The sequence below is a fragment of the Neltuma alba genome, unplaced genomic scaffold, assembly GCF_004799145.2.
Source record: "Neltuma alba isolate B1F8T4 unplaced genomic scaffold, ASM479914v2 tig00002324_pilon, whole genome shotgun sequence".
NCBI classification, from domain to species: Eukaryota; Viridiplantae; Streptophyta; class Magnoliopsida; order Fabales; family Fabaceae; genus Neltuma; species Neltuma alba.
The window spans coordinates 20,765-39,110 of record NW_021632821.1 but is presented as its reverse complement, the minus strand read 5'-3'; the positions used below and the strand labels follow the sequence as shown (position 1 = coordinate 39,110).

At 35.0% G+C, this 18,346-nt stretch overlaps 1 protein-coding gene and 1 pseudogene across 1 annotated transcript; both read right to left on the bottom strand.

Annotated features, from left to right (window-relative positions):
- Nucleotides 1-1,427, bottom strand: LOC114722108 (protein LURP-one-related 8-like). The gene is made up of 2 exons (XM_028908047.1): nt 1,012-1,427; nt 1-860 (listed from the first exon to the last, which is right to left on the bottom strand). The coding sequence occupies exons 1-2, from the start codon at nt 1,264-1,266 to the stop codon at nt 489-491; spliced, it is 627 nt and encodes a 208-aa protein (XP_028763880.1). The 5' UTR covers nt 1,267-1,427; the 3' UTR covers nt 1-488.
- Nucleotides 1,428-8,142: 6,715 nt separating this feature from the next.
- Nucleotides 8,143-15,547, bottom strand: LOC114722097 (bifunctional protein FolD 1, mitochondrial-like; annotated as a pseudogene).
- Nucleotides 15,548-18,346: the final 2,799 nt, after the last annotated feature.

Below are 18,346 nucleotides of genomic sequence, written 5' to 3'. Positions count from 1 at the left end.
TTCGAACAAAACTGAGATATTGCTGACCAAAAAGAAAAAGTTGCTACATAACAATGGGAATTTTCAAAATGACGTGAGAAAAGCAGCATTCATGCATGTTTTCTTTATTGATTCTTGTGTTATTCTCTTTGAGAAGAGTACAGAGTGAGTTTGGAGGAGCTTGGAATTTTAGATAAAAGAAAGAAGGACCAAGCTCGAGCCAAGAGGGTGGTGGGACGTTTATGTATATACATAACACTGAAGGAGATGAAGGATGTTTATAGAATGGGGGAAGCTGCATATATATAGATGGCTGGTGCCCAGTACTCCTTATAGTAAAATGAAGAAGTAGGGCGATGGAACCCATGAAAGATGCATATTTGCTTTTGTGTGCGCCTCATGATTCGATCTTTGATATTAATGCAAATATAGAATTGGAAAGGGAAAGAAAACAAAGTGGGAATAAATTTTAATATTAATGGAGGAACATGATCATTATCAAGTGCGTGCTAGGAAGAGGAAGAGCCGAACATTTGATCAAGAAGGATGATGAAAGCCATGGCAAGGGCGGAGTCCATATCGGGGTGAACGATGAGACGGAAGACGTCAGCCCCAAAAGCCACTCCTCCTACCGCGGCTTCCTTCTTCTTTATCTCCGCCACCCTTCTCCTTTTCTCGTCGTACACCTCGCAGCGGCGCTGCGTGTATGATCCCCCTATCTCATACTTGCTCTCACCTCCCGACGACGACGGCGGCGACAAGCTCATCACCTGAGCCAAACACTTTGCTTTCAGCAGATTCACCTGCCTTTTGGCTGAGTATCGAGGTTTCACCCCGCTCTCTCCTTCGAACACTAGCCATTTGTCTGCCAAACCCAACCTCTGCATGGATGGCGTTCAAATTCAAGCACTAAAAAAGTTACAATTCATTTTCCATGATCCTAATCATTAAAAAAAAAAAGTGTATATATGTACAAATCAAATCAAAGGAAGCACTAAGAAATGACTGATAAAGTAATATATGTTGTGATACCTTGCGGCGGATGGTGAGGAGCGGAGTCCCGGCGGCATCCATGAGGAGGATCTCATCCTTAGATCGGGCGGAGTAGTTATCGACCCTGAAAACAAGATTGCCTTGGCAGTCGAATACCGTGAACCCGTTGCAGTTTAGCAGAAGGGACTTCTTCCAAACTGTGAGCACCACCGGCACCTCGCCGTCTATGGAGGATGTCTTTTCATGATCCGAGCAGGTTGCAGCGGCAGCCGCGTTTGGGTGGACCTTTGTCATCGCCGAGCTCAGGATTTCCAGCTTTTCTATTGGAGATCTAGAGAGGGAGAGAGACGATTAATTGGCAATAATAGTTTCCCGATCTACTCTATTGACTTTGTTGGGAAGGTGTTAGAAAATCCTCCTCCTCAACTCTTCTAATATAAAGCTAGGAGTCAGCTGGGGATGACAATGTCAATACACGAGCCAGTCACGAGTACATGAAAGAGGAAAAAAAATCGATATGGTCTGGGTTCAGTTAAACATTATTAACTGAAAGCTCAGCTCCACCAAACATCGAGTCTTCATTGGACCACGAGTGCGCCCCCATTACATGATGCGTCATCCGACCTGTTGACCCGATTAAATCGCCCTAAATTCACGTCCGGACAAGTTATGGTGATTGCTTTTCTACGCCTAACATGTATGTTTATGATAATGCATTCAATTAATTAATTAATTAAACTAATTATAGTTAGCACTTAGCAACCGACATACGCACATTAGCTGATTAACCCCATCCTGTGGCACTTGAAGCTTCAAAGTCACCTTTCAACATGATTTTTAATTGATTAGCATCATCATGCATAATATTATACCATTTACGATACAAATGGGCAACACATTAAAGAAAAAATTTGTGTGGCTCAGGAACGTTTTGCGGTGCAGGGGCAGGACGGCCCTCCCATATTCCTCCCAAGATATTTTTTTTGCATCTTGTCAACTTACTTTCTGTTTATATGCTTTTATCACCATTATGGCTGTCGAATATTTTCATTATAATAACAATTGTAACATTATTTTGTTATTAATTAGTCCATCATTTTATAATCCTCAAGTGATGCAGACCATTAGACTGCATCTTATCCTGGCTGGGTCCGGGCGGTTTGAGCGACTCCTCATTTCTCCTAAAGACAAAGGAAAATGGCAGACCCTGTAACTCTATAAGGGCATTAACTAATTACAATGAAATTAAGATCACGAATTTTAAAAATTTCATAACCACGCCATTTGTATATTTTTAATAGTTAGATTACACAAACACAACTAAGGGTGAGTTTGGATTAGCGGTGAGAGAAGAACCCGCATCATGCATTCTCTCTCCTCCCTCATCATGGGCCCCACCTATCGAAATGTGCAGTGGAGAAGCTTTCTTTGACCAGCAACAGCGGAGAAGCTAAAAGCAGGAGCTTTTGGAAAAAAGTTCGTTTCCAGTATAAGTGCCTGTTTGGGTCAATGTTTGCTGGCACGTAGCATAAATTCAAGATAAGCTCAATTCAATTTTTTGGTATTGTTTGGGAGGGCTCACTTGCATTAGGCTTATTGAATTTTAAGGTGTCTAACCGTGCTTTTAAAATAAGCCAGAGGAGGGAGTTTATTTTCAACTCTGAAGAGCTTATTACTGTTCTACGTGTGTTAGAAAATTTTTATTCCCTCTTTCTCTCCCTTATGGCATTATTATTCCCTTGTGATTTCACTTGTTTATTTTTATCCAAACACTACCCACAAGTCCTCTGCCATTCCCACTTGCTTCGTCGCCTCCTCCCAGAAGCTTTGTCATTGGTCGACGTGAACTGCATTGCATCACTAGCGTGAGATGTAGTGTTGGGTGTGTAGCATGCTGATTGTTGCTCCTTTATCGTAAGTCCAAGTTGCATTCGCCTTGTGCGAGCTGGTGTAGCCATCTGCAACCGAGTTCGCCACCGTTTGTTAGTGCATGTGACTTATGCGTCGAGATCTCAGCTTCTGAGTGCAATACATTGTTAGATCTACCTCTAGCAGCCTTCAGGTGGTTGGATCTATTACAAGTTGGCTGACTTATTTTGTTGTCCTACTTTTCCCGTTTGATCCCTTGTGCTTGCTTGAATGTGCCGTCGTCCATTCTCATTGGTGGAAGGCTGAAAAATAAAACTGATTTCTAGGTCGATTGAAAATAAGCAACTTGTTTTCCATAGGGAAGCTAAAAATTATAACTGGAGGAATAAAATTCTTGTTAGTTTGTGATGTCCTATGAATTCATATTTCAACAATTGTTATTCGTGCTATTGAATATTAATTTTGTAAGACTCTCTTTGTTAGGAAGAATATTCTTGGCGATATCAACAAGTTTATAATTTAATGATAACAAAATTATTAGATGGTAATACAGTTAAAAATGGTAATATAGTGCAACAATTTCCATTCATAACCTTATAAGAAGACATTCAAGCTCTGACACCTTTTTTGAACAAGTTGAAAATGGTAATATAGTTGGCGAATATGATCAGGCTGAATCTAGTCAACCATCGTCTTCAAATGTTACATCACAGTCTTCATCGCATATAAATTGTGTCCGTGATGCAATCAGAGATCAAATTATCCATAACTTATCAGTTGATTAATTATGTAATACTATTTCGTTTCACTTTGTTGCAATACTACAAATTGGAGTTCAAAATATTTTTATCCATTCAAATTATATTTCGCTTTATATTTGCAATATTTTTTTTTCATGTCTCTGATGTTTTTAAATTTAATTCACTCAATAAATTTCACTTCTTCATATTAAATTAATTTAAATTCATTGTATTATGTTAATTTATTTATTTTTATCATGTTTCACTTTATATTTAAAATATTTTATATGATTTCTCTAAAGTTTTCAATTTTAATTCACTCATTAAATTTCACTTCTTCATTATATTATCTCAGTTCAATTTTTTTTCATGTTTCACTTTATATTTAAAATATTTTTTATTTATGTAAAGTTTTAAAATTTAATTCACTCATTAAATTTGACTTCTTCATATTAAATTATTTTAATTTTATTGTATTATGTAAAATTATTGTTTTTAATTATGTTTCATTATTTATTAAAACTTATACCTATTTTGGTCATTTTACAACTAAACTTTTTTTACTTAACCATAATCCAGACAAACTTTTACCAATCTCACCTTTGCAAATTAACTTTGCTAAACTCCAATCCAAACATAATTCAGCTTATCCAATTTAGCTTTTATCCAACTTTACTTTTTCATAAGTCAAATTGACAATAAGTTACTTTTTTAATCCTTAATCCAAACGGACTCTAAGTCCATTTACCTCCACGGTGAATTCAAACATATGTTTTAAGAAAAAAGTTACTTTTTTCAGCTTTTACCGGTGGAAAAGTCAGTTTGGTGGCCTTCACTGTGATCCCAAACACAAGCTAATACTATTGAAAATTCCCAAAAAAAAAAAAAAAACTGCTGAGATGACAAAGTTTGTACATGAAACTTACATAACTTGATAACTAAAAAGCTCATTAACTAAATTATTCCAAGAAGTTTTTTCCCCCCAAAAGATTAATGATCTACGAAAAGATAAAGTTGACCTTGCCACCCAAAAGTTACCTAGTGACCGGTCGATAGCTGGCGGCGGCGGCGATAGAGCTCCAATATACAAGAGCATCCCAGTCCACGCCTAGTTTCTTTCATCCCCATACGAGAATCTTGGTCTTTTTCCAAAATTTGAAGCCTTTCATTATAATTAAGGCCCTTTACAGAGTTTTATAAATGCCATTGTATACTAAAGACAAGTCCCTTTGAATAATACACCTTTAATTTAACCAATCACTTCTATACAAATTCTATGATGGTGTTTTACCCAAAAAAAAGAAAAGAAAAGGAAGTTATTATATTATACTCCTTCCAATCTTATTTATATAGGCTTACGTGTTGGTTCTTAATATATGATCATTTACTAATTGATCTTACCCTTCTCTCTAATTTTGATAAGTTGTAAACGTCTTTAAGATTTAACAAATTACAACTAACGGTATATTTGCGTCATCACTTATCTTTTATCTCTATTTTTTCCCCCTCCCTTGTTTGGCTGACGTGTAACATGTTAGATCTAGAGCATCAAGTATTCCCTTTCAATTCTTTGAGCTCACAATTTTGTAATTTAATTAGCACTCCAATTATTGGTTTATTGGTCTCACAATAATTGGGAAGTTAAACGATCGTGAAACCAAACTCAACAATGCATAGATTTAAATAGCGCTAAACAAGTGCAATTTAGCCGTAGCTTTTCTTGTTTGATGTTCCTCGCCAATGCCAGCTGATTTTGTTAAAGATGCAAATTAGTCAACGCATGAAATCTGCACAATTTCCTCCCAGTAAAAATCAATATATTTTAGTTCTTAATATGAGAGCTAATTTGACTTTTAATTTAGTCCTAAATATAATATCCTAATTCACTTTGTCTATCATATTTATCTATTTTTTAAGGTAATCTTTGAAGTAGTTCCATATGTTAAAGATTTCATCAAATAGTAGTTCTAGCTAATACATATGATTAGTAAGAATATTTTATGAAAAACAACACTTATTTATTATAAATAACTAACTTAACAAACTTTCTTAGTCTATTTAAATTAATCAACTAACTTTTATATCAAGTACTGTGGTAGTATTTTACTTTGAAATCAAGCATTACTTGAAGGAGTTGTTAAGTTTCTGTAAAACAAAAAAAGAGTTGTAAGATATTGTAAGTTAAATTATACTGTTATAAAATTGTAACAAAAAATACCACTATAAAATTAATGGAAAAATATACAAACTAATAAAGCGAGTAGATATGGCCTCTAAACCTTGGAGAATAAACCGAATTAGTTTCAATTACATAATGAAGATGATTATTATGCATATAGCATGATTTTACAATGTGAATCCTTTATGCCCCATTTGGTGTGCTGGAACTGGAGGCAGATAATTAGAATTGAAATTGGAATCAATATTTTGACACGTTTGGTAGGCTAAATCAGGTGTCATGGAACTACAGTTTATAAAAAACGATGGAACTGAGTTCTATTGGCTGTCCCATAAAACTGAGTTTCAGTTCCATTTTCATGGTCATATTTTCCCCTATATCCTTCCATCTTCCATATCATTCATCCCCCTCCCCCACCCACCTCTGTCACCCCCATCCCATCTTCTTCTTCAACCAACAAATGTCTCCATGGAGCTTGATCTCGGATGGTTCTCTAACATACTCCATCTTGATCTTTGATATCGACTTTGCTGAGGGTGTTGCGACTCAGCTTCTTCATCTTCTCCTTCTCTCTCTTCGATCTACGACCTTCTCCCTCTTCGATTGTTTACAATGTATCGATTATGAGTTTTTAATTGGTGAATTATCTTCTCGTCTCCCCTTTTTTTTTTCATTTCTCCTGGCGACGGTGGTGGTGAGGCCACGGTTGGCAATCTGTTGGTAGGAGAAGTGGAATGGATTTTTTTTTTTTGGGGGTTGAAGAGCATTTTGGTATTTTCATATTATAAATACATATTTTAACATGAAATTTATATTAAAACAAATTTTATTTACTATTTTACCTCTTATTTTAATAAATTCCTAAATTATATTTTTATAGTTACATGGATTTCATTCAATTAAGACAAACACAAAAGACTTGATTAAAAATTTAACTAATTTTTTCGATATATATGTATACTTAATTAAATATGTTTATAAATTTTTGTATCAAAGATATGTTTAACAATTTTGAATGATAAATTTAGATAATTTATAAAATCTTTTACATTTATACTATTTAAACTTTATGATAAATAAAAATGATGTATTTGAAACATATGTTTACAATTTAAAAAAATCAAAGTAAATAATTTCTAATGAATATGATTAAAAAATTTTATGATTTAAATCAAAATTAATAAATTTTATAACATATTAAAAATTTAGAAAATATATGTATTAGAGTTAGTTTTTGCTTTTATAAAACACTTTCTGAAAAATATAATGTCTAAATAATTATTAGGGACAATGACAAAATAAAAAGCTTGAAATTTTGTAAACACTAAATAAAAAATGTCAATAAAAATTTATTATTACTTGCAAATGCAAACTTGTTAATATTTTTAGATCTATAATTTTCAACTTTTTTTCCTATCATTCTCCCTAATTATTATGTTAAAAAACATTTTAGTCAAGAAATAATTTAAAATTAAATTTAATGATCAACTAATGATTTAAATGGATGAAAATAGAATCTTAAATATAAGAAAAAAAATTTGTTTAACATACATTTTAATTTCAGGGTGTATTTGGATGAAACCAAACCGTGGTTTGAAAAAGTGATTCTGAAGAATAGATTCTGAGAAGAATAGATTCTGGAAAGAATAGATTTTATGAAAAAATGATTTTGAGAAGTGAGAGTGTTTGGATAGTTGTTATCAGAAGCACTTTTTATATATACAAATTACTAAAAAAAAAATAAGTTAATATGATAATTACAGAAAAATAGATTTTATAATATATTTTAATTTAGAGGAATAAAATTGTTAATAATATATTTTTTATTAACATAATTAATAATACATAAGATAATATAATCAATAAATAATTAATATGTATATATATTTATAAAATATAAGATTAAATATGTTTATAAAAAAAATAACAAGATACATATTCTATAGGCCCTCACACTCTCCCTTTTTTCTCCAAAAGCAAAAAAATTTTGCTTTTTTCAAAACCATGGTTTTGGGCCAAACCATGATTTTGGGCCAAACCACCAAAATCATGGTTTTGGTTTTTGAGAGGGGTGTTTGGATAGCATTTTGTGCAAACCATAGTTTGGACTTCCAAACCATGGTTTGCAAGTGCATCCAAACAGTGCCTCAAACGAAGTTTATATACATTTTTAAAATAAGAGGAGATATTTCTGTAATTCAGATAAAATAAAAAATTGTTGGTGTATTTTACTTTAAAATTTATATTAAGCCTCTAAAATTGTATTTACTCTAAATTTTATATATTGATATATTGATAACTTTTTCCTATGATATTGATAGATTTGTAGTAATTACATAGGAACGACATAAAGACATAAATTAGTGCAACAAGAGTGAGTCATGATTAATTGTTGACTCTGGCATTGCATGCAGTTTCTTGTGGCTCAACAACTAATCAAGCCACAGCACAATAATTTCATATTTCATTTTGGGGGTTAAACAGAACTAGAATTGTAAGCAACTAAGCCTACGCCAGCGGCTAAGTGAAATCAAGCAGGCGTTTTGCAGAATCTAGAGTGTTAGACAGTAGCATGGCAACGGTCACAGGCCCAACTCCACCCGGAACAGGAGTAATAACAGATGCCACATTTACCGCTTCTTCATAGCATACATCCCCTATAAGACGGTAACCATCCTCGCAGCTTGAGTCCTGCCAGTGTTTTAAACATATACACAAATGCACAGGAAATATTATAACCACTAAATTTTCCAAATATTATGACCATCTTTCTAATATTTAAACCCTATTAAAGTATATGACGGAATATTGAAGGAATAAGAAAATTGGTGCTGATGGACTGTAAGGAAATACTGAGAGTAAACGTTGCAAAGCTGGGGATGAAGAGCACAGCTTATGATTTAAGAATATTATAGCTGCTTATAGCTTTTATTTTATGTTGATGTATTGAATGACCCTTGAAAGATGCATCTTTTTAGAAGAAGGGGGGGAGGGCGGTTTAATATCTATCCTTTTAGCCTTGCCTTTGTTTCTCTACTCCTGTTAGTCCCTCAAAATTAGAAATTGTCTACATGTTAGTTCCCCAGTCAAGTCAAACTACGTATTTATTCTATTATGAAAGACTAACTCAATGTCTGCGTATAAACTGCTCAAACTTTAAGGAACAAATTTGTATGAAAGAATAACTCCAGCAATAAAAGTTCATGAGAACTATATTTTTGGACCCTTTCCAATTATGTTTTGCTGAACAAACCTTCCCAACCAAATGACTCGCTAGGGACCAAATATATGCACTTGCTAAAAAATGAACAGCCATTTCAAGTGATAACTCACCTCAACTGGACTTGTTCCAACGTCAATGACTATTGCACCAGGCTTTATCCAGTTGCCGCGGACCATATTAGGTACTCCAGCAGCAGAAACTACAATATCAGCTTCTGAAGTGATCTGTTCAGGATTTTCTGTAAATGCATGTATAACAGTGACCGTTGCATGGTGTCTCTGCCAAATAAAAATTGTATTATACCTACTAAATACACAGAAAAACATAATTGGAAAAATCATTACTTCATCTACCTCTCCTTGTTTCATATTTACCTGCAATAACAAGGATGTAGGTAAACCGACAATATTACTTCTTCCAATCACAACAGCTTTCTTCCCCATGATCTCCACTCCAGACCTAATTAGTAACTCAACGCAGCCCTTCGGAGTACAGGGAATAAATAGTGGTTCCCTTCCAATTATGGCGAGATTCCCCATATTAAGAGGATGAAAGCCATCCACGTCCTTTTCTAGACATAGAACATCCAAAACTTTGCCTTCATCTAGATGCTGATCCAAATTTTTACAAGTCAATCACAAAACATAAACTACAGCTAAATATTGAGAATTAATGATCACCATCATTCCATCAGTTAAATACTACTCTTTCGGTCCTCAATATAAGACCTAATTAACTAATTTAAATAGATTAAAAATGTTAGTTAAATTAATCAACATGACATCTTCCTTAATTCCCTCACTCCCTCCCTCTTTAAGGGAATACCAACAGGGTTAATTTTGACCCAAAAAAATGATAAATATGTAAAATAAGTTTTACATATAAGACCAACATCAACTCTTTAATTAGCTCCTCTATTAAAAATAGGAGCATGATAGGATTTTTTTTTTCCAAGTTGATATGACTATTACACTTCTCACTGAATCAAAACAAACCATCCTCAGAATTTTTTATCAAAACATTTTTAGGTAAGAAAAAAGGCCTACTTATTAGCTCGTTGTTATGGTTTCATATCCTTCACAATATGAACCTTGCATTCTCATGTCCAGCTTGGTATCTTGGACAAGGTTTTGATGGAAGTGGAAACGGAATGAAAATGATGTTTAAAAATATATTTGATATATACATGGAAACTAAGCATTACTTTTATTTAAAATTTGCATTTTATAATATGCAAAGACTAATATGCCCTTATCCAAGAGGAAAAAAATAACAGCCCTACCCCAGACATCAAAACCACCGTCCACCATCACCAAACAGGAAATTACAATCAAACTCAAACCCAGAAACAATTTTGTTTTTTTTTTTTTGTTAAATCATGTGTTGAGCCCCAATCTGTTGAAAAAGTAGAGGAGGGGCACCATCTGTTAGTTGCTGTTGAATCTTCAAACCAATAATCTTGTCGATTCCAGAACAATCGCTTGGCATTCACAGAAACCACAATAGTTGAACCATTTAGAATTTTTTTCCCCCCCTGCGGGTTCAAAGACCATTTATAAATCAAAGGATCATTATTCAGAAATCAGAGGGGACCACCACAAACCCTAGAAATCGTGTGAAGAATCAAAACTCACAAAAACAAAAGTCACTGACCAGATATTGCAGAATCAAAGACCAAAATGAAATCAGAGAGACTCAACCAAGTGAACCCAAAAATCAGTGTCTAACTCGAACCATTGGGCCCAAAACCAAAAAGCAGAACAGAAAGCGAATGGGTTCCAACCATGGTTATCAGAATCGTGCGATTTGGGATACGAATCGCACGATTCGTTACAAAATTTGCACTGGGAGATATGAATCTACCAGTGTATCTTTAGTGCATCAGTATCGCGGCTTGAATCGCGCGATTCACACCGGAATCACTTGATTCTAGGTAACGTCAGGTCACGCAAATCTGACCTGATTCTGTGCGCGACCCGATAGGGTGAAACCCCCTATTTTCTCTCTTTTTTTTTTTTAATTTTTTTTTCCAGTTATATAAGGGAAGTAACTGCCAAACCCTATTTTTTATTCCCCTCTTGCTCTTCTTTTATGTTTTACTCCACATCTTGTGCCCCACGCTAGTTGCTTTTTTTCTTCTCTTCTACCGGTTCCATGCGGCTGAAATTTGGAAGCTTTGAAGTTTAAATATTGAAGTCTTCTTCTTTGCTGGTTCTTTCTCTAATCTTCTACTTCTATTTGATAATTTTTTTAACTCTATTTTTTTATTAGCTATTATATTGGTGGGAAAAATGAGTCAAAATCAGAATAAGAAAAAAAAAGAAGTTGACATTACATGGAAACATTGTGAAAGTGTTCCTCCCCATAAACTTATGGTTAAATGCAAATATTGTTCACATCAATGTTAGGGTGGGGTAGCCAGGATGAAACATCATTTGGCTGGAACTAGAGAGAATGTGAGTCCCTGTACAAGTGTTCCTGATGAAGTTAAAAATTTATTTGTTAAAATGCTAGAAGATAGAGAAAAAAATAAAGATGCTAGTAGTGTTGAAATATTTGAAGAAACAACTACTCAAGATGCTAAGGGGAAGGAAGGGACATCAAAAACTATCAAACAGAAAACGATGAATGAGATGGTAAAAGATAGAGAGTTAGTAATTCAAGATATTTGTAAATGCATCTATGGTAATGCTTTACCATTCAACTTGGTAAGAAGTCCACTGTTTATTCAAATGTTAAAATATGTTGGTGAATATGGTAGGGGTTTGAAACCTCCAAGTTATCATGAGGTGAGAGCTTCTCATTTGAAAAAAGCTGTTGATAAAATTCAAGAAAGTTTAGTGAAGTATAAGAGAGAATGGGAGAAATGGGGTTGTACTTTGATGTATGATGGTTGGATTGATGGTAAAGGGAGGTCTCTTACTAATTTTTTAGTTAATAGTCCGGTGGAACTGTTTTCCTAAAGTCGGTGGACACAAGTAGTGTGATTAAAGATGCTAAACAAATGTTTGAATTACTAGACAATATAGTTGAAGAAATTGGGGAGGATAATGTGGTGCAAGTTGTGACAGATGGTGCCTCAAATCTTGTGGTAGCAGGGAAGATGTTAGAAGAGAAGAGAAAAAAATTATTTTGGTCCCCTTGTGCAGCTCACTACCTTGATTTAGTCCTTGAAGACATTGGGCAACTTCCGGTATTTTATAATACTATCACCAATGCGAAGAAAATAACAACATTCATTTATAAGCATACATGGGTCCTTAACTTGTATAGAAAATATTCCAAAGGAAGAGAATTAGCTAGACCAGCAGTGACAAGATTTGCAACAGCTTATCTTACACTAAGTTGCATATTGCAGCAAAAGAATGCTCTTCGAACCATGTTTGCTTCAGATGATTGGGTTTCTAGCTGTTTTGCCAGTAAAAGTGAGGATAAGCAAATGGCAGACATGATTTTTGGGGATACTAGATTTTAGAGTTCCATCAAACATTGCTTAAAGTGTGTGAGTCCACTTGTAAAAGTTTTGAGACTTGTAGATGGTGACTCTAAACTTGCTATGCCATATATTTATGAAGCAATGGATAGAGCCAAAGAAGAGATTGCTGACAATTTTGAAAAGAAGGAATCAAGGTATAAAAAGATATGGAAGATTATTGATACTCGTTGGAATTTACAACTACTTAGACCCCTCCATGCGGCTGCCTACTTTCTTAATCCTAAGTAAGTTTTATACAATTTAAAGTTTAAAATTGAAATATTTATTACTTAATTGTATGTTAGAAAAAGATAACTTATTCATTATTTTTTTAGGTTCCATTATGATGAAAAATTTAATGCGGATCAAGAAGTCTATTTTGGTTTATATGAAATTATTGAGAAAATGATTCCGAATAGGAAGACAAGATTTTTAGTTGATCAACAGCTTGAGGTATTCAAGTCTGCCAAGGGACTTTTTGGAAGGAGCATGGCAATAGATACTAGAAACAAAAAACAACCCGGTCTCATTCTCTAGTCTATACTATTTATAAGAATTTAATTTTTAACCTTGCTAATAAATCTGGATTTTGAAAAACATTCCTAATTATTATCATTTTTTTTAGCTCTTTGGTGGGAAAGTTATGGAGGAGAAGGCAAGGAGTTACAAAAGGTAGCTATGAGAATTTTGAGTCTCACATGTAGTGCTATTGGATGTGAAAGAAATTGGAGGACATTTGATCAAGTGCATACTAAACGAAGAAATCGCTTAGAATAACAAAGGTTAAATGCACTTGTATTTGTCAAGTACAACCTTCAACTTGAGATGAGACAAAAGATTAGAGAGGAAAAAGGATAGACATATGATCCAATTTGTTTATCAGATATTGAATCTGATGATGAGTGGATGACTGAAAAAGAAAACCCATGCTTGCCAGTGGATGGGTCATGGATGGACATACATGAGAGTTTCACTCTTGATGAAGGAGCTCCAAGCAAGAAAAGAAAGAGAAGTATAATATTTTAAAACTAAATATAAGTTTATTTTAGTTTAAATATAAGCTTTTTGTTTTTCCCTTAGGTCCAAGAAATTTGAATGCCAAAACCAGTAGCAAAGGGAAATCTATAGTGGAACAAGAGAATGAGAATGAAGATAATGTTGAAGATGGGGAAGAGGAGGACGATGAAGAAGTGACATTATTAATGGAGGATGATCATGAATTGAGTGACATTGATCTTGGAGATGATGAATGATGAATTGAATTTTATGTTTAGTGACTTTAGTCTTTTTAAGTTAGGAGTTTGGTTTTTGAATTGATTTTGGGGACTATTTATGTTTAAAATTTCATATGTTGGCTATTTTATTTTTTTTGGACAGTGTATAGCACCTAATGTTTACAAACTTCTAATATTTTTTCATATGAAAATTACTTATATATTATCCTTAATAATTGTTCATGAATCTTATGATTCACGATATGGTACGATTCAAGATTCATAAAACCGGCTTTCTGATACACGATTCGTATCTCGGTTTGATAACCATAGTTCCGACATCCCTGCTTGAAACAAAGAAACGGTTTTCAGACCAAGGAAAAGAGTACCAAAAATCAGAAGAGCAAGTCAAATGCTATTGCTTGGGAAGAACTGCAACCGATGCTAGATGTTGAATATTATGTGAACCATCATCACTGTCACTACAACTGACGCAAGGGATGAATGCTGGATGCTGAATGGTTGAGGGTAAAACAGTCATATGCAGTGGCTTCCATGGAAGTTAGACAAGTCATGTAGCGGCTAAGAAGGATTTGAGTTCCATGCTTTTTGATGGAACTCACTTCCGTGCAGAACCAATGCTGGTTTTTGCTTCAACCTGTGTTTCCCAAGTCCTAGTTCAATGGTACCAAATGGGGCATTAATATTTCATTATTGAGTACTTATTTTCCAGAAGTCGAAGTTGAATCACTGATATGACCATCTATTATAGGCTCGTTAACAGATTAAAGTAACCTCAATCTATGGTAGCAATTACAAGTGGGCGTTGACCAGACTCCAGAGATTCAATGCACATGTAAATCACACACCAAGGCGAAAAAGAAATAGATACTACCAAGGCCAGGAGGGGGGGGGGGATCACATACCAAAAAAAGTAACTAAACCAACGAAAACATCATTTGTGCGCCTTTTGATCCATTTGTAACCGTTACACAAGGGTAAGCATTATTCCCTTTCTTTCAACAACTGCTTGAAGGGATGATAAAGGGTAGGGTATATATTGTATGAATTAGGGTATTATATTCAAACCCAAAACTTTTGAAAAATACTTTCCTCATCCCCAGACCTAAAACCTAACAAGTCATGCCTCAGCCCTTCACTACTGAATAAATCCCAAACCCAAAGACATTTTAAAATGAGCAAGTTTTTGCCGAGTACTCATTTCATAAAATTCATACGTATAAAATCACAACAAAAAAAGTCCCAGACAATCATTAAGATAATTTTAAAACAGCAACTCAATATTGTCTAATCTCAAGGATACATCCCCCGCTACCCATCAGATGTATCAGATCCAGACATTATGCCTATCCCTATCTACCCTTCAAATTCATATTTATCGCTCATCAATTCATTGTGGTATCCCCCTTTACTTGAATTATAAATAAGCACATAGTAAAGTCTATGTATTATCCAATTAAGTCACAGATTCAGAAAATCACCTGGGGTAGGGGAAGTTGCACAAGAATACCATGAATTGATGGATCTTTGTTAAATCTCAACAAAGCATTACGAACTTCAGCTTCTGTACAATCAGTCGGTAGTTCAGTCACAAAGGACTTGATTCCAACTTCTTGACATGCCTTTATCTTGTTGCGAACATAAATCTGAGAATCCCATCTCTGGCCGACCATAATCACAGCTAACCCAGGAACTTTCCCAATGCTTCTTCATCCGGCTTACCTCACCAGCTACGCTTGATCTGATTTCCATAGAAATCATTTTTCCATCCAACACCCTAGCAGTCTGCTCATTAACTGTGACCAACATCAATTTAAGAAACAGACATGGAAGAAGCACATTTGGAACCACTTTTATCAGCAATGAAAACCAGAATTACAATTTTCTACTGGAATAGCATATCCACAATCTAGAGAGACGAGTTGGGTTTTCTCCCCTTTCTTTTTTTTTTTTTTGGCTTCAGCACACCCTGTTAAAATATTGAGTATTATTTATCAGACTCCTCTGAGAAGTTTACAGAAAGTACAAATTTCCAAGGGATCTGTGCTTGTTGCTTTTTCAATTTCATACTCTCAAGTCTAAACTGCTAAATTATTACCAGAGTGCAGCTCAATTCCAATTCCAAGACCAAACTTTTAGGAAGATTGCTTGTTAATCAAATCTGTGCAATATTGCAGTCTAAACATTCTGCTATCACTCGACTTCATCCCGATTTAAAGCAATCCCCATCATAACAGGGCAAAACTGGAGGTCTCGAGTTACAAGGGTCACTCTATACCTTTCTCTAGTGAGCAGCTTAAGGAAGCTAAACAACATTGTTCCACTTGTGATGGGAGGTGTTATACTATTGTGAGGTTCTTTGAGCATCCTCCTTAAGACTTTGTGTTGGATTCTAACAATTAAGCTCTCACGTTTCTCCACTTCTTGAAGCATCTTAATGATAAGTGTGCATGGTGAGAAAAATTGTTTGAGGGCTTCATTTTTGTTGCTGCCACATTGATGTGGGTTAGAAACAAAGCTTGATTTGAAAGATTAACTGAGGCTATTAAAAAGCCTAGGCTCACACAAGGCCAAACCAACCACACCTCTTTTCATTATAGCTACTGATGGTGAGACTACTGTTCTAAACATCCACGCGGATGATAAAATAGTGATAAGAAATAATGAAGAGGTCATCAATCTAAAAGTCTTGAACAAGGAATTTGAGATTAAATACTTGTGTACTTTAAAGTATTTCTTGGGGATTGAAGTAGTTAAGTACGGCCAAAGAATTTCTAGATCCCAAACAAGATATATTCTGAACCTGCTTAAGGATACCAGCATAACTGTTTGCAAATCCACTAATAGTTCTATGGACCCATCCAACAAAGTATGAACAAAGTAAACTTCAATCTCCAAAGACAACTTTCTCTCTGCTCGTGAGTAGCATGTAGTTTCACAATGCCTACACTCTAAGTCTGACTAATATCTCCGATGGAAGCTAAAACAGTACAGTATTCCAAGTCCCACATTGAATAGCATGATTTGCTGCATGGAGTACTTAAGTAGGTTATTTCTCCCTCATCCATATCTAACTTTTGGGAGAGAATTCCCCACCTCACTTGGATGCCTATCAATTAGTATCAGAGTTGGTGGCTACCTCATATATCATCTTTCCACGGTTGACAGATGATACACGGGTGTAGCCTACTACAAACAACTGCAAAATACCAGCTTTTGCTCAATCAAGTAAAAGATGAAAGGGACCAATTAACCTTATCGTAGGAGATAAAATATTAATCAAAGGAATCTCACTAAAACAATAAAAGCATCGTCAAAATGAGGAAAGCCTTGGTGAAAGGGAAGAGGAGATACTTACAGCTCTTGTGTACTGATGAAACACTAAAACGAGATGAATTTGGAGTCCAAATGTCAGGTAGGTCCAGAGAAACAAGAGGTGGAGACATTAAAATTTGGCTCCTTTGTCCTTTTACCGTATGAAGAACCCTCGTTTTTAATTGAAGCTTCCTTCTCAAAGGATTCCATGCAGTCGCCAATAAACCCATCATCCTCGTCATCAACTTCCCTCAGCGAGTATATCACGCTCTCTCCCCGTTCCCCCCGGGGATCATACAAGGCTTGTCTCTAAGAACGTTAGTCAAGGAATTTAAAGCAACAAGGCCTGGCGCATTTGCTTGAGATATTAAAAGAGGAAAAAAAAAAAAAAGAAAGGATGAAAAAAGAAAGGAAAGGACCGTATTCGACGATGTTGATGAAGATTATCCCATTATTCGGCCGAGCCTTACTATAGCTTCAAAGGCAGTCAACAGATGTTTCAAAAACCCGACTAAGAAATTACTAAAACCAAATGACTAATACGATCTGCCTATTAACACTAAATAAATTTAGGCTTCTAAAATGTATCATGAACTATGAATTATAAGTCATCAGTCAAACTAAGTTGATTTGGCCTGAAAACTAAACCGGTTCAAGCAATTTAAGAAAGCAGTAGGCAAAAGAAAATAAGAACCACAAGAAATATCAATCCATAAGAATTTAATGTCAACCTGAATAGAAGGAAGTAGCAACAAGCCGATAGGTTGGACGAATCAAGCAGACTAGTAAAATTTAAGGCCGACAAAGAACTAATCAGTAATCACTAATCAAAATGCGCGGAAACCTGAGGGAAATAGACACCGGTTTTTCGCTGTCGTTGTGTCCCAGAAAGTTTCGGTCGCGATGGCCGTTTTGATCTTCTGGTCCAGCCCAGCTTCAGCCCATGGATTACCTAAGCCGCCACTAAGCGCATGTGGACATGTTGACATAACTGTTCTTGTAGAAAAGCACAAACTGGTCCTTGAATACTTCTGGGAAGGAAATGGATCGTTGATCCGAACTAAGGTTTAGTACAATGCGCAGCCAAGCTTTTTCTGCCGGAAACGCGGACTACATGAGGGGTTTGCGGGGATTGACTCATAAATAGTTTTTTAAATATGATTTACAAAATATAAGATAAGTATACAAGCTCCACTTATGTAAAATTGCTTAAAATTCCGTTCTCAGCGGAACTCCCGAACAAGTCCATAGTTATCCATCGGCGAAACTAATCTGCCCATGGTTTGATTTGATTTTAATTTCAATCAAATTTATATAACTTTTTTATTATATCATTGG

Excerpts from the sequence above, each read along its gene's own strand:
- LOC114722108 (XM_028908047.1), bottom strand. The coding sequence starts at position 1,266 with ATGACAAAGGTCCACCCAAACGCGGCTGCCGCTGCAACCTGCTCGGAT. Across the intron at positions 861-1,011 it reads TCCTCACCATCCGCCGCAAG|AGGTTGGGTTTGGCAGACAA; the intron begins GTATCACAACAT and ends CCATCCATGCAG.